The sequence below is a fragment of the Culex pipiens genome, chromosome 2 (genome assembly GCF_016801865.2).
Source record: "Culex pipiens pallens isolate TS chromosome 2, TS_CPP_V2, whole genome shotgun sequence".
Lineage (NCBI taxonomy): Eukaryota > Metazoa > Arthropoda > Insecta > Diptera > Culicidae > Culex > Culex pipiens.
Window position 1 is genome coordinate 61,496,163 of NC_068938.1, and position 21,128 is coordinate 61,517,290.

General features: G+C 37.4%; 2 protein-coding genes across 2 annotated transcripts in view; both read left to right on the forward strand.

Moving 5' to 3' along the window:
- Positions 1–376: 376 nt before the first annotated feature.
- Positions 377–5,615, forward strand: LOC120420620 (ATP-binding cassette sub-family G member 1-like). Its single transcript, XM_039583693.2, has 5 exons — positions 377–685; positions 739–1,307; positions 1,359–1,576; positions 4,630–4,798; positions 4,857–5,615. Exons 1-5 carry the CDS (start codon positions 420–422, stop codon positions 5,462–5,464), a joined length of 1,830 nt encoding a protein of 609 aa, XP_039439627.1. The 5' UTR covers positions 377–419; the 3' UTR covers positions 5,465–5,615.
- Positions 5,616–7,563: 1,948 nt separating this feature from the next.
- LOC120426848 (out at first protein) overlaps positions 7,564–21,128 on the forward strand; it is a 146,567-nt gene continuing 133,002 nt past the window's right edge. The window contains exon 1 of the mRNA XM_052707769.1: positions 7,564–8,068. Coding sequence (XP_052563729.1) covers positions 7,961–8,068 — 108 coding nt within the window. The 5' untranslated portion in view covers positions 7,564–7,960. The remainder of the gene's footprint in view (positions 8,069–21,128) is intronic.

Here is a 21,128-nt window from a genome sequence, read left to right on the forward strand (position 1 = left end):
GCAGTCGCTGTTATGTCAGAATATCACTCAAATCAAAGATCTAAGCGGCTGCTTACTTGCGCTACATCGGTTAGTATACCGGCCTAGTCGAGGGCTTCCACTACAGCTACTGCTGGGCCCAGGTTGGGTTCAATGTCATTACACCTAAAAACTCTCAACCTGGGAGAATCCAACTTGGCAATAACAGTTTAACCCCTCTCCACTTGCTGGCGACGGCGCGGCCAGGTATACAATTAACTGAGCACGGGGTACTCTGCGACTAAGTACTTGTATTAATTCATGCGAGAGAGAGAGAGAGAGAGTGAGTGAAGGTGGGGGGTGCGCGCAAGTTCTAAGGCACGTGCTAGACCCGAGGTTAAGCTGGATGTTCTAAGCCGCCAGGACGGAGCGTGCCAGTTGGAGACTAGAACCGGACCGTGATGGAGGTGCTCGAGTTAAGTTCTGTCGCGGGATCGGCGACCGAGTTTAGGTTCTCGTTTGAAAATGTATTCTACAAACCGGACCCGCCCCGGCAGTCGATCGGGTTGCGATACTTGCCCAAGCGGTACGCCGTCAATACCGGGAGTGAACGGAAGGTGATCTTGAGCAACGTTAGCGGGAAGTTTCGGTCGGGACGGTTGACGGCCATTTTGGGGCCGTCCGGTTCGGGCAAGTCCTCGTTGCTGAATATTTTGAGTGGATTTCGGTAGATTCGGCTGACTGTGGTGTGATCTTGTCCTAAATTACGTTACGTTCCAGAAAGGCCGATGGAATCATCAAACTCGACGGACTTCCGCTGCCCGGGTCGAAGCTCCGGAAGTTCGTGTCGTACACTGAGCAAGCCGTTTCGCTGTGGTTGAACCTGACCGTTGAGGAGTCACTTCTCTTCGCGGCAGAGTTCCAGCTACCCGCTACTCTGTCCAAAGCCGCCAAGTGTGCCCGGGTCTTCGACCTTATCGAGACGCTTGGACTGGAAAAGTGCAGATCCACGCTGGGCCGGAGTCTTAGCGGCGGGGAATACAAACGGCTTGCGATGGGTATCGACCTGTTGTCCGACCCCAAAGTCATGCTGCTGGACGAACCGACCAGCGGGCTGGACACCGTAGCGACCAACCAAGTTGTAAGCCACATGAAGACCCTGGCCCAAAACGGACGCATCGTGGCCTGCGTCATCCATCAACCCAGCTCCGGCATTCTGCGGATGTTCGACGACGTATTCCTGCTCTCCAAAGGAAACTGCCTGTACTGTGGACCGCTGGACGGAATGGTTCCGTACTTTGCCGCCGCAGGACTTGAATGTCCCCTTTCGCACAATCCGGCAGATTTCGGTGAGCTTACCAATCTGCGTGAAACATTTTGAAGAATTTGGAATTTTCCAGCGCTCGAGGTGGCCAGTATGGAAAACGAAGCCGACGAACTGGTCGAGAAAATGATCCGTAGTCAGAAGGTAATTGGTCTATCGGGGGAGAGCAACTCAGCCGTCAACGGCACGCCAGTACTGACGCAGAGCAGAACGCCGGCTGCGTTGAAGTTGTCACTGTGGACGCAGTTCTGGCTGCTGACCAAGCGGACGACGCTCTGTACGTTGCGGGATCCGGTAAGAAGTTTAAGTTTTTTAAGGCTAAGTGCCACTATAAGGGATTCTACTTAAATGTGTACTGAGTAAACAAAAAGTGTTGCGTGTAGCAACAGTTGGGGTTTTTTTGCTATGATCTTGATAGTTTTGTGAATGAAGCTTCTAATCTACGTCAAACGCTTCGCAAAAGGTTGTTCTCACAGTTATAATGCAAGGGGATGATCATTATCTTAATAGCGTAATGAGCGGGATATTAATGAAAACACTGATCGTAATTGTGTAAACATACGATGTTTCAACAGCTTTCATCGATAGTCATAATGAGATGCATTTTAAAATTGAAAATACCGGGAAAACCAAGTGTTTACAGCACCGCTTGAAACTAATGACAACAGGGGCAGCAGTTCAACTAGAGTGAGGATCATAATTATACGATATCTTACGGTGTTGAGACAAAAATAAAACATTTTTATTGACAAAACTATTTTCTTAAAATTACTGATTGCAAGACAACTGTAATCATGTATGTTACTTTTGCAACCTTTTTGACTGTTGACGATCATTTTCATATTGTTGCAATTTGTATGTCTGAAATGTTTGAAGTTGTCTTTCGCGTTATGATTGGAATTTATAAGACATTTTTAAATTTATGTTACCGGTTGCACTCGAGAGGAAATTTGAACTGCTTTCTGAATAAATCTCTGAAAGATAAATACACGCTTATTCAAAGTTTTTTTTTTAAATTATGTTAGGCCGTTGCAAATATTTTTCAAAGTTTATGTCCCTCGGCTCTGACCAAAGACGAGGGGGGAGCAAAAAAATAAAAAAAATATAAAAATTGAAATAACAAGCCTAGGTTTCAACATTTGGATGAAAAAAGTGTTTTAAAATGCTTTTTACAGGCGTACAGTTGCTTTCCAATCATTAGTTTTGAAAATATCGAGGTATTGACGGATTTTTTTTCCAAAAAAAATTTTTTTTTGTTGGGCTGTACATTGGTATTTCATGAAAATTTAAAATGTTTTCAAAGGAGTTCAAACATGCTAAATATGATTATAAACGTGGGAAAATGCAGCTTAAATGGTTTTCAGTTGGTTAAACTTTAATTTCCATTAAAATTTTGATGTTTTTCGAAAAAATATTTTTTTTGCCCCCTGATTTTTCAGGCCAATTTTGAAGGGGGTGGGGTGGAGAGGGGGCTACATAAACTTTGAAAAATATTTGCAACGGCCTTAAGGTTTATAAATAAATTTAAGGGTGAGACTGAGCACTACGGTGGTTCTTATATACTTCCTATATACACATTATATACTTTCAAGTACATAAGTCGATTGATTTTCACCGCATTTCCAATAACTCATCAGTATCAACTCGGATCTTCTTGCACCCTTGGTCAAAGTTGTAGGAAATTAAATTCGCTATAAGAATCTCACACTTGGGCAATTTTGGGCAAGACCTGCGCAACCTGCTGCAAAAATCCTGAAGCGATGTTTTATCCCATACATTTTTGCGATTTTTACCATTTAAACTATAACGCTTAAAAGCGACCCCTTAACCTTAACCGATTTGGCTCAAAATTGGCACAGTTACTTATTATTGCTTAAAGAAACGAGCCATGGGGTATCTCTTCAGATTTTTTAAAAATTTTAAATTTTTCTTGTCATCCAACTGAGCACATGATTTCTGTTTGTTTAAGGACAATTGATGAGATTGTTTATGACAAACAATCCTCTAAAGATTGATGAAATTTATTATTTAAATGTATTTATTTATTGACCAAAGATGGCATTTTTCATCATTTTTTAAGATGTTTTCTGATCTTTTCGAGAAATAATATTTTTAGAGGTGGTCAAGAATGTAATTTTTTTCTACCTTTTCATAAATTAATATTTTTTTATAAAAATTGTGCAGCTCACAATGCCTCACCTTTTGACCTTCACAGATCCCCAAAATTCGATTTCAATCCTGAGATATTCAATGAAATCCGAAAAAACTCCGTGCATTTTTGTCATTTTACATATGAAAGTAGTTTCGATCTTGTCGTGCTATCTTGTCACTCCCTGAAAATTGATGTAAGTGCGACAACTGGCCAAAGGGATTTCAGGTCAGAATGCGTTTGACGCATGTTCAACCACGTGGTAGCTGTCTGACATATGGCGATGCTTTTTGAGGGAAAACCGTTGATTCCGGAGATATCGGATTGTCTGCCGATGCGCCAGGTCTAGGGACAACGAATCTATATGCTCTCTTCGGGAAAAGTGTTCTCCAGACCATTCCCCATAGGCCTGACCATACCAGAAGTTGGCGCGAGATTTTCCCAGACCTGTAGGAGCGTTTGAACAAAAAGTTCCAATTTCCCATAGTAATTCCCATGTAAACTTTAACCCTGATGCGCGCAGCCAGTTTTCAACCAAATGAGCTGATATTTGACATGAAAGTCCCTATGGGCATGCCCTACGAGGGGAACCATACTAAAACTTGATCCGAGAACTTTTTGAAAAACGTACCCACCCTAATGTATAAGTTAGGTTACGTAAATCAACTTCAACCAATCTTCGGGAAAATGCACATAATGGTCATCCAAACAAAACGTGTTTGTTATTGTTTACATTGCGTGTCTATTCAAGGTCAAACATCAAAACGCGTTTTTCTCGGAACGTCGGCGGGTGCGACAAGATAGTATGACGACGTCGAAATGTAAAAAAAAGATAAAAATTGATGGTGCAACGATTATAAAACACTAAACTCATTAAAAAAATCTTTTTTGTTCAGCAAAAAGACCCAAACATCAAATTGCTGCAAATTTTCTCCGAAAAAGGATTTTCTGAATGTTTTAAAAAAGACAACGAAAAGTAATGTTTTTCATGATCAGATTATTAAAAGTGAATATTTCCGAAGGTTTCAGACAGTTCAGTTGAAATGCATAAAAGTAAAATTAAAAGTAGTAAAACGGTTCGTATTATCAATTCTAGAGTTTTTTCAAGGTCCTATAAGCTATTGTGTGTCTTATGTTTATAGGACCTTTTCAAAAAATTCAATTTAACTTCAACCTAATAGCATCAACATCTTTGCAGACTCAAATCCAGGCGAAAACGGCCATCAGCATCTTTGTCGGCGTCCTTGTCGGTGTGGTGTTCTACGATGTGGGCAATAACGCAGCGAGAATCATCTCCAACACGGCATTCTTTCAAATAGTTCTCCATACGATACTGTTCATTACGATTGGCCCTGCTGCCGTTATTTGTAATAAACTATGGATGTTATTGATTCGCAAAGATAAAACGAGTTATTTTCATTTCAGATCCCCTGGAATCGGCAGCTGTACTCCGCGAATACCGCAGCAATGCGTACGCCCTGCTCCCATACTGTCTGTCTAAAATGCTCATCGAAATCCCGCTGCTCGTGTTTAACACAACCATTTTGATAGCGATCATTTACTGGTCTACCTCTCAGCCGATGGAGCTGTACCGAATCTTTTGGTTCTGGGCGATCTGTTTGATCTACGGCTGGATCGCCCAGATGTGGGGTCTCATCCTGGGCTGTTTCTACGACATGGCAACGACGGTGTTTTTGGCCAGCATCTCAGCAATACCGGTGATCCTGTTCTCCGGATGTCTGATGACGATCGACGCGATTCCGGCACTGCTTCGACCGTTGACGTACGTTAGCTTCGAGCGATATGCGTTTGAAGGGTATCTTCACGTGCTGTACGGATTTGGGCGGGAAGATATGGAGTGTCCGGAGATATTCTGCTACTACAAGAAGATCTCCAAGTATCTGAAGGCGCTGCAAATGCCGGTGATTGATTTTGAGTACGATCTGCTTGGGCTAGTGGTTTGGGCTTCGGTAATGACGGTGGGGTTCTATTTCTGTCTGAAGCGACGGGTCAATATGCAGGATAAGGTTTGAGGGGTTTGAAATTATCAAGGTTTATTTGGTGTAGCTATTCAAAAACAAATAGGTATTAAACTGTGAAATATCGTAAAATCATGTGATAAATGGCGATGTAAATAAAGAACGACAAACTATGAACACATCAACTAAACATACGTGATATCCCATAATTTGCAACTGTCCCCTTGAATTGACGACGCAAGGATTAGAGTAAGCTTCCCAATTCATTCAAGCTTTCATCTAACTCAACGACAAGAAAACAATTGGCCCACTCGCTTGCAGCTCTCTACCCCAGCAGTGGGAGGCCGATGAACACACATTTAGCACACATTTCTTCTCGACAAACAAACTGGACATAACCCAAGATTAGCAAACACTCATCACGTGTGTGTGTGTATGCGTCTCTTGTCCCAGCAAGAGACGTCCACCTCATTTCCTAGTGCAGCTCTCGCATCCTTAAAGGCATTATTCAACGAATGCCTGAAGGATTTCATCACACCATCAGGCCAACGAGACTTGTGGAGCCGGCGTCCATTGATGGCCGACACAGATAAGCTGGCAGAGGAGCAGTCCCCTTCAAATGCTGTTTGCTTTTCCATACCCCATAGAGTGATGTGTTGTGCGCCCAAAGGACGAACAGGATGACACCACAATGATGTGAGTCCAGGAAGAGAGTCCGACGAACCTCCTTTTGGGTTTTGTGAAAAGCGTTCGAGCAGCTCCGGCATAATCCGGCGCAAAGCTTCCGTGCTGACCACGGCTCAGCTGACCTCTCTTCTTAAGGGGGCGAGTCTTTAGCCTAGTTTTCGGATGAATGGATTTGTGTGCTTGCCTTTTCAATGAATGCAGGCATCCAGCTTGTAGCTGTGTTGCGTGTGTTTATTCGAGCATGTTTGTATGTGTACACGGGAATAACATTAAAACAATTCTGTCCAAAAAGATGTGATTTGAATAGCAATCATTGAGTAAGAATTACAGCACAATCTGGAGATTTCAGTAAGGCCGGAAATCCGTTTACTGCTGAGAATGTAATGCTTGCGAAGTTTTAAAGGTTTGATCGTTAGAAATATTAGTATTACAATTTTTATGTATAGTCAGAGCTCAAAACAGTTAAACTCATCTTTTCCCAGTCAGTTCAATTGAAATTCTGAACACGAATTCTATACGAATCGAATATGAATTCCATTTCTAATACTACAACCGGTTCTAATTTTACTGATGCAATTAGCAAGGGAGGAATGAAAATTGCACGAAATATTGTGAAATTGACATGATTTTATTTTTATTTACGGTCCAGACTTGATTATCCTAGGCGTCGAAAATGTTCAAAAAGTGTTCCATCCATCCATCAACTCGATTCGACCTGGAGCTTATAGAAGACTTTGGGACTAGTATCGCAGATAACTGACTGATAACGCTCTGGGTAAGGCAGTTTAACATAGAAAATAGAGAACCATAAACCACGTGCCTCACGAGAGGAGTGGGGGTAACAGATTCCCAAAAACGTGTCCACGTAGTTTGTGGATGGTCCCGTATAAACTTTTTCTTTTAGTGATTTTTTTAGGTGTAAGTTTTTGCTCGAAAGACACCTTAGATTCAATTTTCTGGAGATAATTTTATCAAATTCGTGTCCCTGAATCAATTTCACTATAGAAACATGCATAAAAATGTTTTTGTTGATCAATTTTAACCCTTAAAAAAATGAAGTAAAAAGCATGACTTTATTGATGAATAAAGCAATTCTTTGTTTATTTTAGTGCCCTCGATCTCACCTCATGCTGAGGGACAAAAACAATAAATAAAATTTGTACGAACCTCATGTCTTATGAAAATCCAACTGGCATTCCTAATTTTATTGAAGTTTTGGACTTTTCACTATTCCATTTAATCTCCAATAAGTTTACCACAGCTCTCAAGTCGGTAATAAAGACCTGCCACTGCTAGTTTTAACTTCCCCAAAGTTCCATAAGAGGCAGCACAATACAACGATTCTCCCGTGACTGTCCAGAATGTTTCACAACATTGAACTTTGCGCACGATGCAACACGCGGAGTGCAACAAACAAGCCGCGCAACATGTTTGCATCCATGCTAAAATTGTACTGTCGGTCGGTCACATCCAGTCAGTTGTACGCACGACGTCGGCACGTTCGGTCTTCTCGGGTTCTGGTCCTGGTGTCCTCACGTGGGATATCTCGTGTGGAGTTCTTTCATAAATAGTCGATGGAGCGGGGTTCCTTTCGGAGCTGTTTTGTGTGTGCGTGATTTTGTAAATATTGTATACTGCGACGGAGAACGGGTCCGTCATGGTTGCGAAAAGATCCCGAAATAGTGCTAGTTTGTGAATAAATTGTGCCGATTGCGGGGCAAAATGTGTTCGAAGGTGTAAATAAAGGAAATCTGTACTGCCGAAAAAAAAATATATCAAGCAAGCAAAAAGTGCTTCATTTCCCCTCACTTCAAATGTTTAGTGCGACTGTGTAGCGAATCCTTGTTTCCTCCCAAAGCGAAAATGTATTTCAAATCGTGCATTAGCAGAAAAATAGTGATTGGTTTTATCTGCTTCCTGGTGCAGATCAACCATGGGATAACCCAGCTGGTCATCAATGTACAAAATCAGGTAATGAAGCAGGGGAGGCGAAAAAAAGGGCCATCTTCTTCATATTTTGACATTTATCGGCACCACGGATTATGTCGTGCAACAAAGTGTTTTGTGTTGCGCGCATGTTTTGGTTGGAGTTTCTCCAGCGTGCCGATGACATGTTTTTGTGTCTCGGTTTGTTTGTGTTTCGTCGCATCTAGCTTGTCTATAAATAAAAATGTTTGGACATTGTATTTCTTTTTATGAAAATTGAAACTGCATTTTTTATTATCTGAAATTTACCATGGAGTAAAATGACTCATGTACAAAATGGACAATGTTAATGTTGCACTGCCATAATAATTTACCGGCAATGCAATGTGCAATGTAAACAATGCAAACTTTAGACTTACAGATTCCGGTCACGTAAGCGAGTAATGGATAGTTCCCCTGATAATTATTTGATGAAACTAACACTGCAATATTTTTTTTGTAAGAACAATACTAAAGTTTTTTTAAAGGTGCTATATGCTATTGTGTTTCTTATGTTTATAGGACCTTTTCAAATAAAACTCTATTATACATTACTACCTTACTTCCATACGTTTAGAGCATTTTGAAAAGGTACACTTGAATTTATTTGGCCAGTTATGTTTATTAGTAAATATTTATTGAATAATTTCATATTGTGCTATTTTTATGGCAGCTGTTATCATCATATTAAAAATTCAGAAAGTGCCTTAGTATTTTAAAACTACAAAGCTCAATAACTAGCTTAACTCGATTATATCTTATAATTCTACAGTTTAGGCGTCATCCATAAAGTATGTCACGCAAAAATCGGCCAAAATTTACCCCCCCCCCCCCCTCCCCCCTATGTCACACTATGTCACTTAAAGTTGAACCCCCCTCAAAAAGTACGTCACATTTTGCCAGACCCCCCCCTTGTTTTCGATGGGATTTTTTATAGTTTTTATATCTTGAAACTCTCATAATTTTGGTATTTTCGCCAATTTTAATATGAAAAAAAAATGTCTTATTATTCATTTTTTAGAATAAACATTACGAAACAAAAAACAGTTTTGTATCTTTAAAAAATTATAAGACCTGGTATAACATTCAAGTATTAGAAAATCTTAAAAACTGTTTTTCACAGCTTTGTATCTAATAAGTTCAAACCATTTATAGCAGTTTTCTTATGAACACCCTGCTTTCAAAGCATTTATTTTTATCAAGCAAGAATTTGCAAAATATTAATGTTCCAGCTGCAAAAAAATGTGACTATATAATAAATTATAATGTGATACCGTCATCAGGGGTGACATTGGGTCTGGGGGTGAGTTTTGTGTCACACAAAAATGCATAAATTTGTATGACCCAATCTCACCCCAACAGACCCAATGTCACCCCCAGCCATGCCAGATATACAGATAAATCTGTATTTTACAGATTTTTCGATCCCAAAAATCCCAAAAATCTGTATATACAGATTTTTTTAAAACGGTTATATTTGAAAGTTTCAACAATTTAGTTATTAATTTATGCTTTAATATGATTAAAAAGCTTAAATCTGTTGTTAAAAATTTCAAAATGTCTTCTATGGCTTCGAATTCGACAAGATACAGATAAAATACAGATTTATTTTTAAGAAAATACAGATTTCCTTCAAAATAATCTGGCAACGTTGGTCACCCCTGATGACGGTTCTTCTAAATAATAGTAAGCAAACAATTTTAGAAACGAGGATTTAATTTAATTGTGTACATTTCGAATTAATATTATGCAATCATAAAAAAACAACCTAGCGTGACGTCACAGTCTCACAAACCCCCCCTCCCCCTTGGTCACATCTTGTCACACCTACGGTAACCCCCCCTCCCCCCCTAAGAGCGTACGTACTTTATGGATGACGCCTTACACTAAATTTAATTTGTTGATTTCCATCTTGTGTTCCATGATTTTTTGAGATTATTTTGAGAGGGGAGAGGAGTTGACAAAAACTTTGTTTTAATTTGTGCTGGGGTGGTTCTCTACGATTTCGCAAATCGACTTTTCTTTGTTTTTATTTTTTTTTATTTGGATGAAGCTTTGTCAATGTGTTCCCTATGTCAAAAGAAAAATTTTTACATATTTTTTTTACATACAGGTAACAATTCAATTTGGGGGCTGGTCGGCGGTCATACAAAATATGTTTTCCCAGGTGTCACCTAATTAGCCAGTAATTTTCAGCCGACGATATCTCGGAAAATATTGATCCGATGTTCAATGTTGAAGAATGATTTTTTTTTTATTTTTCTGATATTTTCATTAACGATAATTTCAAAATTTCAAAATCAATCTTTCCTTTTGAAAAGGTTCAATACTAGATCATGCTTTCATAGTTTTTATTGATTTGATTATTCTAACTAATTAGAATTTAATAAATTGTAACATACAGTCATCCCACATATTCGGAACACCCACAAATTCGGAACACTTTTATGATAATTTGTCAATAGCATGCCAAAAGTAGGTTTTCTGTTGACCTTACTATTTTTAGAACCTTCATTTGGACATTATCTTGCTATTTCACTAGTAAAAGTAGTACTTTTTGAACAAAAAAATTTAATTCCAAGACTATTTTGTCCAGAGCAGCAAAACACTGCCTCCAAATGGCCTGTTTCATAATTGTGGGATGTTATTGTGCCTCCCACAATTGTGGAACACCTGAATTTAACTGATATATTCACAAAAAAAGTTATCAAACCATGTATAAACATCACTTAGCTTGAGTTTCATTGGTTTCAGTGTGTGAAGTCATTATTTGGTAATAAATATGTACTCCTGGAGAGATCCAAAGTTTGTTTACATTCGTAAGAAAAAAGTGTTCCGAATTTGTGGATTTCAAGGGTCAAAGTAATTCTTCAAAAGCTTCATATAAAAGTTAAAATTTGCAGATGTTCGATACAGCATTCGAAAGATCGCATTATAAGCTTTCAAATGAAGGTAAAAGCGAATTATTAAGTTCAATTATCGATTTGCTATGATTTTTTGATCTGGAAACCGTTCCGAATATGTGGGCTGACTGTTTATTGTAACTTAAATAAACTTTTTTTGCTGTCAACCCTTGCCCCTTGACATTCTTCAATTTCTTTCTTCTGTCTAAGTGTTTGTTGCCTTTAACTTATTACTAGAGTACGTTATCCATTAGTGGACCCCTTTCCTATAGTGGACCCTCTGAAGGGTTTTTGATGAAAAAATCAATAAAATCCAAATTTCAAGCGTGTTTTTGTCTGCAAATCTTTTATTTGGCATGTCCAGCATCATTTAAAACAATGTCTGACATTGAATTGTCCTTTTTGCCAAAATAAGTGTTTTGAGTTCGACTTCTGAAATCAGCCATGGCCACTAGCATTTTCACAACAAAACAGCATTTCCATTTTGTGATTGAATTAACTATCCAATCATTTTTTGACTGGTTATTCACCTTCAGTAAGTCGAAATAATGTAAGTTTAATTTACTACACTAAAATAAAGCGAAGAACTGCTCATTTTCAAGCAAAAATTAGGGGGGTCCAATATAGGACAACGAAAATCATATTTTTTCCAAAAGTGGACCCCTGTTAATTTAACATTTAAAAATGAAGAAAATTGTGTATTTAAGCAAAAGTTTCTCTTAAACATACAATAAATGCTTGTTGTAATCAACCTAATCGCATACTTTTTCAATTATGAGTATAAATATAGCTATTTTCATATTAAAAGTATCAAAAATGCTGAAGCCGTAAGAATTTATAATTAATAAAAAACTATAGTTAATTATTGTACTTAACTGAAGCATCATAATCAAAGTTTGAATTGATATTTTATAATAATAAATCAATAACAAAACATTTTTTGAAAATAAACATGTGTAGTTTTATCAGCAGCTGTAAACAAATCTATTGTTTTGTTTCGGTCAACTATTTAAGTAATTTATATGGAAAAATGTGCTTCAAAATTACTTTTTTTTTAATCATTTTAATGCTTTTATTGTTTTTGAAACGTTTCCTTTGGTCTTTTTCGGAAATAAATTTGTTTAAATGTCTGTTAGGTGTTTTCGTTGTTTGAAGCCAAATTTGTTAACAAAACATGTTTGCATATGATGAAAAGTGAGCAAAATCCATCTTTTATTCATTATATCTATCATTAGACTTACATCATGCATCAAAACACCAAATATCGGTTAAATTTGGTATAAAAATAATAGTTTTCCTATTGTGGAATCGAGTCCACAAAATACCCTAAAAGCTCTTTTTCGCCTGCTTTATGAAAATTTGTTTGTTATTTAACATATTAAAGCTTCGGAAAGGAATCACCTTTTCTTTTTTCCTGTCAAACTATCCTGTTCCGGAAACAAATCAGTACCAGAACAAGTCCAAATAAAGCGCACACATTTTCCCCAAAGGAGTGGGATACTGGAAGAGATATTTTCCTGCAAGGAACAATTTCAAACTGTCAGATGTTTGCCAGCTCACACACACACACAAACAAAGGAAATAAAAATACACACAACTCACACACACACATGCAAGCTATTGTTTTCCGCTCACTTTTCCCATTTGTGTCTGTGTGTTTATATGTGTATTGAGTTTATTGTTTTTCCAGCGTTTCATTTGATACACCTGAGCATGTGCTTGATACGTGTGTGCTTTTGTGTTTATGTGTGTGTTGGTGCAGTTAGCTGGAAAATTCGCTCGGGTAAGACGAGGATCAAAGTTTAATGTACATGAAGTAGGATGCTGCACGAGAATGGAATTAGATGGCAACAGAACACCTTCCGTGCGGGATTCACTGTCTAAAATAGCTACTCGAATTGTGTCGGTGTTGTTTCTGTTTGAAAGTTTCGAAGAATGTTTCTTTTTCAATCTGGAAAATTTTCAATATCAACTCAATCTTGATGATATAAATGTTTCCAACGTTTTAAGTTTGAAATAAGAAGAAAAGCAGTTAAGAGCTAAAAATTATAAGAACTGCTGAACTGATGGTAAATTATTTGTCAGTAAAATTTCTTCTTTTCGTCAAAAGCGAAGGTAGCATCAATTTTGTCAAAAGGGTTAAATTCGTTCGTTTTGGATTACAAGGTAACAAATTCACAACATTTTTTGATCCCTCGCTGACATCGTCAGCTTACACAAAATGATCCCTCAGAAAAAGTGCAAAACACGCAATCAAAAATTTTCAACCGAAAATTTCCGACTAAGGGAGCCTGCGAACGATGATGGAAGTGTGGCGAAAGGCCTGGGTGATGTTCTGCGTGGGAGCATTTTTCCTCTCGCGATGATGGCTTTCGTGGGGTTGGAAAAATAACAAGCCCCGAATATATAATATGCGTGCCTTTTTTTATATCGGCGTGCCCCCCAAACTCCTCCCTACCCGGAAGTGTGCGGGCCTGACACGTGAAGGAGTAATGAAAGGAAATGATGGGTGAAATTTTCTCTGTTTATTATCACATATTTTACGGGCTGACGCAGGGGGGGTTTCACGGTAAAGGCTCGTTGAAGGTTCACTTAGGTAACATTTTTGGTCTTGTAACGAGTATTGAACGGTGCGTTTTAGTGCCACACACTCGCATCACTGGGTCCAGAGAGGGACATAAAGTCAGGAGATCAGTTGGTTTTGATGGTCTACTGGAGGAATAATTACTGTTGGTGAAGATAATCATGGTTAATTTCCTGCGGGCGAGGGCGATCTTTCGATTTTCCATCCGGGACTGCACCCGGCAACGGAGGGAACTTCGCCGGCGTGAACGCCGGAACTGCTGGACTCTGCTTCTCCGCCTTCCTTGCCGGCGGTTTCGGTTTCGACGCCTGCTGGCACCTCCGGATGAAGTCCGCACGCTTTGGGCAGCTGCGGTCCGTGGCTTCGTGGGCTCCAGAGCAGTTGGCACACCGCTTCGGCTCGGCTTCTTGGACTTTGCACTCGTCCGTCTTGTGGGGACCCCCACAGTTGTTGCACCTCCCTTTCAGGTGACAGTTCCTGGTTCCATGACCCAGCTGCAAGCAGTTCCTGCACTGGGTCACGTTCGGCCGCTTGTTCCGGTAGGCAACTTGGCATTGTTGTTGTTTTTGTTATCCGCTAGCGGGCTGAACTTGTTGTTGAGCAGGGTCTTCTCAACTTTTTCTCCTTCGATGCCGATTCCAGTGACCTCGCTGGACTTCTTCCGCTTCCGATTCCCGCGGACGGGACGAAAATCTTCCTCCTCGGAGGATTCCTCCACCTCCATCTGTCAAAAACTTCCAAGCACGCGAGATGACAACACGAGCAAAACACGTTTTAACTTGTCGCTGGCTGGCGACTGAGTAAAAATACATCTGTAACAACCAGGGATGCCAGATACACAGATTTGTCTGTGTTTCACAGACATTTGAGCTCGTGTCAGACATTTTTTGAGGTACACAGACTTTTTAAAAACTTCATTAAATTGTTATTTTGTTAAAATATCAATCGAAACTTATTTCGTTTGTGTTCAAATGCTTAAAACACAATTTTTGATAGATTTTTATGACTGTAAATTGATTTATTTGAATTTTAGACAAAGACACAGACATACACAGACTTTTTCACAGACATTTTAAAAAATCATGTGGCATCCCTGGTAACAACCCAAATTATTATCAGCCGATCAAACTTTGTAAACATGTTATCCTACGCATTTTTGTGTATGTGGATAATAACATTTCAGAAGGGCGTAAATGTTTTAATTATTATTTTTATTTCGTAATTTAAATATCTGTATCTCGAAGCCGTTGCATCGTATCAAAAAGTGGTTGAAGGAAATTTGACGGGCTTTCCGAAAAAAATACATTGGAAGAAAAAAACACTCTACTTTTATCATTTTTTTTTTTGATTTTTTAGTTTAAAATTTTAAAAGATTTTTTTCGTTCAAAATTTTTGTGAAAATAGCCTAAGATGTTACAAAAAGATTCACGAAAACTGCACGATGGAGTAACTCACCTTAAAAAATACAAAAACCATTTACTGAATCTGTTTTTTTTTTTCAAAAGTGCTCTGAACATCAAAATTACCAAAAACTGAACATGATAGTCGATTCTCCAGACAATTTTACATTAAGAGTCTCCATATTGACTATTGTTCTTAGTCCAATCCTTGTGAAGTTACACCAGTTTTTAAAATAAAAATGTTGAAAAAATAGTTTTTTTTTATGGTTTTTGGCAATTTCTATGACAGACTTGATTTTTCATCCTCGAAAATATTTTTACCGAAAAGCTCGTCCAATTTCCCATTAGATTGTCTTTGCCATCCACCCCGGGATTTGAACTGACGACCTTTGGATTGTTAGTCCAACTGCCTACCAGCGACTCCACCGAGGCAGGACGACTCCTACACCTGGACTGAGCTAATTACCTAACCTCTAGATTAGATTGGTCCCGTCCGAAGGAAAGCGTTATCAGACAAATCTCGTCTCAAAAAATGACACCGGGACCGGCTAGAATCAAACCCAGGCCGACTGGGTGAGAGACAACCACGCTTACCCCTACACTATCGGTCCGGAGTTGTTTGTTCATTGATTGAAAGTTTAAATTTTGGTTACTGTTACTGCATTTATTACTTTGGATTGTTTCTAAAAAAATTGAATGTATATTTGCATTTTTGATCATCTCTATAGTTAGTTCTTCAATCTTCAAGGCAAACACTAGTTTCCTGCAATTTTTCACATCCTTTCATGTTGTGTGCAGCCCCTCTAACAAGACGCACCATCATCTTAGACGTGCACAATTGAACCGAGTGACTTTTCCGTGCACCAAGGAGCACCAAAACAAGCTTATCTTTCACCCGGGATCACATTACCCGTGGTCCATCAAGATTGCTCGCGCACTGAGGTTGAAAAATTGTGTTTTCCTTACTCCAAACTACGAACGCTGCCACCAGTCAAGTCAAGCCGGGACATTGAAGCCCGGTTTGGCCACTTTTCCGCGTGGAGGAAAATGCACATCCCCCTTTTTGGGGTGGGTGGGGTTTTCTTTTGGCAAACACCGCCAAGGATGATGGAATTTCCAGTTGGATGCTGCTGCTGCTGCCTTCAGCCAAAACCGGTGAAATGTTGCAATGCTGGTGCTGTTGCTGATGCTGCACCAGAAAAAAATGGAGTGGATTATTTATTCATGATCGCGGTGAAAAGGAAATAATTGAATTTAATGCAGATGTTTTGCCCCGGGAAGAAAGATGTGAAAGGAAATCCTTTCAAGCGAGACGGGATATGCTTGCAGGAATGCAATTTGAAAGTAATTTGTTTTGCTTCCTTTGTCCGTTTAAAGGATGATTTTTTTTCTTCTAAGGGAGTGGAGTTCAACTTGTTTTTTTCGAATATTAAAAAACAAGGTTGGAGTTGGATTTTCACAATGTCATTTTTTATAGTTTGAAAAAAAAAACTCCGCCACTTAGCCTTATACTGTTCAACTGATGTCAGTCAAGCTTTGAAAAACAGCATTGAACTAGCTGGAATAACTTGTATGGCTCATAGATACATAGTTGTAGATTTTTATATAAAAATATTTATGAAAATTGAATTTAACTGGAAACATATATAAGCAAACTAAGGAACTTTTTTTTTGCAAAAAATGCTGATTTTGAACTGATGAAATCACTAAATCAGAATTTGTAATGAAATGATTTCTAATAATTTCTCTCTCAAATACTGTGCTGCGACAAAAATATAATTCCAAACATTTGTTCATACCCGTTTCCGGGGGTCATCCGTTGCTCAGAGTGTGCAATTACAGTCACTGACCTGTAAACAGTCAGTGGTCCCCGCTTCAAAACCACACAAAAATATATGTTTCATTCACACTTTACAAAGGGGCACCGGCACTGCATAGGGTGCCGGGTGACCGTCATTGTCATCGATGCTCCTTTTTGCTGTAAAATTCAGAAGAGATTGGGTGGTAAAAAGAGGGGAGAAAAGCTCGAGGGACAAACAAGCACCGCATTCTTTCTGATATGTGTGGGGGTTGGTTTGAAATAGCAGCAAAATAAAAAGTAAAGAAGAAAAACAACACTGTAACGGATATAAATAATAACACAACAACAAAAGCTTTGTCCTTTTCCCTTCGGGTTGGCCCCTGTCACTGTGCTAGGAAAAGCTTTGCTAAACCCACTGTTGTGGTGGGCACAGTGACGATGTATTGGGAAATGGTGGTCATAATTTGAAATTTACTTTGAGATATTTATTCTGTATTTTTAAGCTTATTAGCTGCTTGCTGATTACCTTAATGATATTGTCGAAAATTAATTTTTCTATTTTAAGCCTGATTTTAAAAGTTTTTAAGCTATACATTTTACAAAAGTGCTACAATTAAAGCAAAATAATGTAAGAAGTCAATACGGATTTGTAAACAATAACAAACCATTGTTTTGCTTGAATTAAATCAATATTTGCTATCGTTTTTCTGAAGTTTTATAACTTTTTTCCAATCTGTTGTCCCTAAATTTACACAGCTAAAAAGTAGTAATCCAGCTGCGTGTAAAAGGCCTGGGTGTAAAATAAATATTGCATTATTTTATGCAATTTTATGTAATTTTACACCCTGAAATATGTAGCCCGTCACTATGGGAAACCTACTTGACCGAAATGTCAAGCTGATATATGTGTTTATCCTAACAGCTTTTAATCGATCTGATGGCCGAGTGGGCTAAGGTGCCAGTCCTTACTGTTGGTGCTGGGTTTGAATCCCGTCGGTTGCAACTTTTTTTTGTGTTTGCAAAAATTGTACATGCAGTGTGTAATATTAAGTGTTTATTTTGACGAAGGTGATGTGCATACTTTTGCATGCGATTTTACCATCGGATTTTTTGCTGTGTATATATTTAAGCTTGACCTATTTTCAAAAACGAAAAATTTTGTTATGATGGTTTTGTATGCTTTTCTAGTAAAAATTTTCATATGTATGATAATTAAGTTTTGTTCTCCTGATTTCTACACACTTAGATTTTTTTACCGAAATCGGTAAAGTTTACCAAATTTTCAACTGCTGAACAGTTCGGTAAACTGAAAATTACCGAATTTGGTAAAACTTACTGAAGTTCGGTAATGCAGTTCATTATCATTCATCATAATCAAATCATATTATTCGCTCTACAGCATTGCCTTGGCATTCTCGATTGCGAGATTCCTACTCGAAACTAGGCTTGATTGTTGAGGCAATTGAGAACATCTTTTTACACCTGAGCTTCCATCCACCTCGGGATTCGAACTGACGACCTTTGGATTGTTATCATTCATTGTACAACCAAAATTCGGTACAAATTTGTTCATGTTGACAGACGGTTTACCGATCTGAACTTTACCGATTTTTCAACTATTTCGGTAATTCGGTAAAAAAATATAAATGTGTATAAAAAAGCGTTCCAAACACTATTTAACTTATATTGACTTAGACCTAATGAACGTTCTACATATAAGTTAGAGTAAAATTTCAATTAAATTCAATTTTAAATTCATGAGAAGTGGATTAAAAAAAACCAATTTTTTTTAAATATAACAAAAACTATGAAAATGATTCCAAGATCGATAGATAATGAAAAATTAACCTGAAATAGTTTTGACATGAAATATTAAGGTAGGTAACTTTTAAATTAATTTGAGAATAAAAATTAGGGGCCTTACATAAAATACGTATACATTTAGGATCTTAGAAGGCCCTAAAATCATCAAAAAGTGTTTACGTGGTTTATGAGTGGTCCCTTACCAGTTTAATAAACAGTCAATAGAAATAATAGAGATTGCACTACAAAATTAAGGTCTAAGCAATTTTGCTCTTTTTTTATCCAGCCACAAATCTTGAGATCTCGCACTATTTCCATTGTTCAAAATACTTGTTTGAATGGTATATTGATAATTTTTCAATTCTGCAATCAAACTCAACATTTTAAAATGGGTAATAACAACACATATTTTTAACATTTCTGAATGTTAAGCTTGATTTAAAAGTTTTGAAATTATATTTATTGAAAGTGCAGAAGGTTCACTAAAGCTTGACTTTCTGACATCGAAAATCGAACCAATTATTTAAAAAATAAACATTATTTGGTAATGGGGTCTAAGTAGGTGACACTGAGAAGATCTAATTTTTGACAAAATCATACTTTAAGAAACTGTATCTCAACAACCAGCAGTTCAATTAACAAAGTCAAAAAATTGCAGGTAATTATCTCAGAATTCTGATTTTTTCATTAGTGTTTTTCCATTAAAGATAAATAATTTGCAAATAAATTTTGATCGAAAATTTTAACATAAAACATAATATAACTTGAAATCTATGCTCTCAATCATAAAATGTATAAAATCGTATTGGATTGGATATTGGATTTTTCGTATAAAAGTAAATTTAGAATGTTTTTATTTTTCATTTATTTTTATTTTTTTCTTAAAAAAATATTTTAAAAAAGCTCCTGTACTAGATTTTAGTATTTTTTTCAGTTTTTTTCACTATTAAAAAAATGTTTGAAAAGAATTTAGAAGATTAAAATTTATTCAAGATTAAATCAAACTCGCTTACTTATAGTGTTTGATATCTTTAAAAATATCTTTCCGTTTAATTTTAACGACTTGCAGCCTGATCGCATAAATGTCTCATATTCATTTTCATCGTTTTTGAGTTATTGATGCAGTTTTGTTCAGAATCGCGTGATCTTTCAGAAAAGCCTATAACATCCAGTACTTTGTTCTAGAAATCAGCAGGAAATCCAGTTTTTCTGCGAAAACTTAACACGTAGCCTTATGTATGGGACAAACTTCAAATGCGTTTTTCTCAGCTTGCTGTTTTTGCATATGGGACATTTATGTGACCATGGGCAGTGCTTTGATGGTTTCTTTGTAAATTTAAAATATTCAGTTAGAAAAATTAATGAGGCTTTTATTTTTGTAATCTTTTTGCAAAAGATCGCAATGTATTAATTTTGTTGAATTATTTTTTCGCACAGTTTTTTAAACTGATTTTGTTTCTATTATATCATATTTATCTTTAATTTTTGAATAAAATGGTTGACTAGAGCTTTTTTTTAGCTAAGACTTAAGTAAATTTGATAAAGACAGTTAAATTTTGTTTTGATTTGGAATCATAAATTTTGTTTTGATTTGGAATCATCGTTAAAAAATAATACAACGTTTTATTGGAGGGATTTACACATTCATTTTTAAATGTTACGTCGATTTTTTGAATATTTGTATGCTTTCAAATAATACGTTTAAAGATCAAGTTAATTTCTGTGAGATTTAGATTTCATTAAATATGAGCCATGGTTAGAATAATTTGAAATGAAAATCAGCAAGAATTTATACAATTATTGTATTTTTTCCACTCTTTCATAAATATGGAGTTCATAAAACTTTGTTAGTGTGGAAATAATTAAATGATAATTAAATGACTTAATTGCTGAGAGTATTTGTATTTTTTTTACAGACGATTGATTGTTTGAAAGGTTTTGCAGACTAGCAATTAAGATAAAATGAAAAAAAATATATATAAAGAGTTGAAATTGGATTGTATTTGTTTGAAAAAGCCATTCTCAGTCATTTCCATTTTAAATATTTACGTAGAAATCAATTCTCAGTAATTTTGATCAAATATGAAAAAAAAAATCCGAGAATTTACCATTTCCCCAACCACTATGAGCCAGCTACTAGGAAGTTTTCACGTCCCATCAGGATGGAGGATGGTGCTGGGTGGCACTGGGCACCTTCCATTATTCCCACAAGCTTGTTCTGTACAGTCCCCACAAACCCCCCCTTACAAAAGCAAAGGAAAGCTCTCGAGGGACACCCCACCGATGAGAGAGAGACACGCCAAACAAAAAGCAAAAAGGGAGCCAAAGCCATTGAACTGGAAGTAGTTAAAACGTGTCGAGCAATGGACGACAGTCGCGCAATTCTGGGTGGGTGGATGGGTGGGAAATCATGAAGGGGAAAAATGTTGCATGCAGAGCGAAAAGTCGTAAACAAAACAGAACTGCTGAATAAAAGATAAAGTTGCTTCTTGTTTTGATGATGTTATGGGAGAGCATTATTTTTAGTACATTCTGGGGTTGACTGACGATGTTTTCCTGCTTTGGACGGGCCGTC

Bases quoted from the DNA above. Each gene is read 5' to 3' on its own strand.
- LOC120420620 (XM_039583693.2), top strand. From the start codon at position 420: ATGGAGGTGCTCGAGTTAAGTTCTGTCGCGGGATCGGCGACCGAGTTT. The intron at 1,308-1,358 runs GTGAGCTTACCA...GGAATTTTCCAG, and splicing joins GCACAATCCGGCAGATTTCG to CGCTCGAGGTGGCCAGTATG. The intron at 4,799-4,856 runs GTAATAAACTAT...TTTTCATTTCAG, and splicing joins TGGCCCTGCTGCCGTTATTT to ATCCCCTGGAATCGGCAGCT.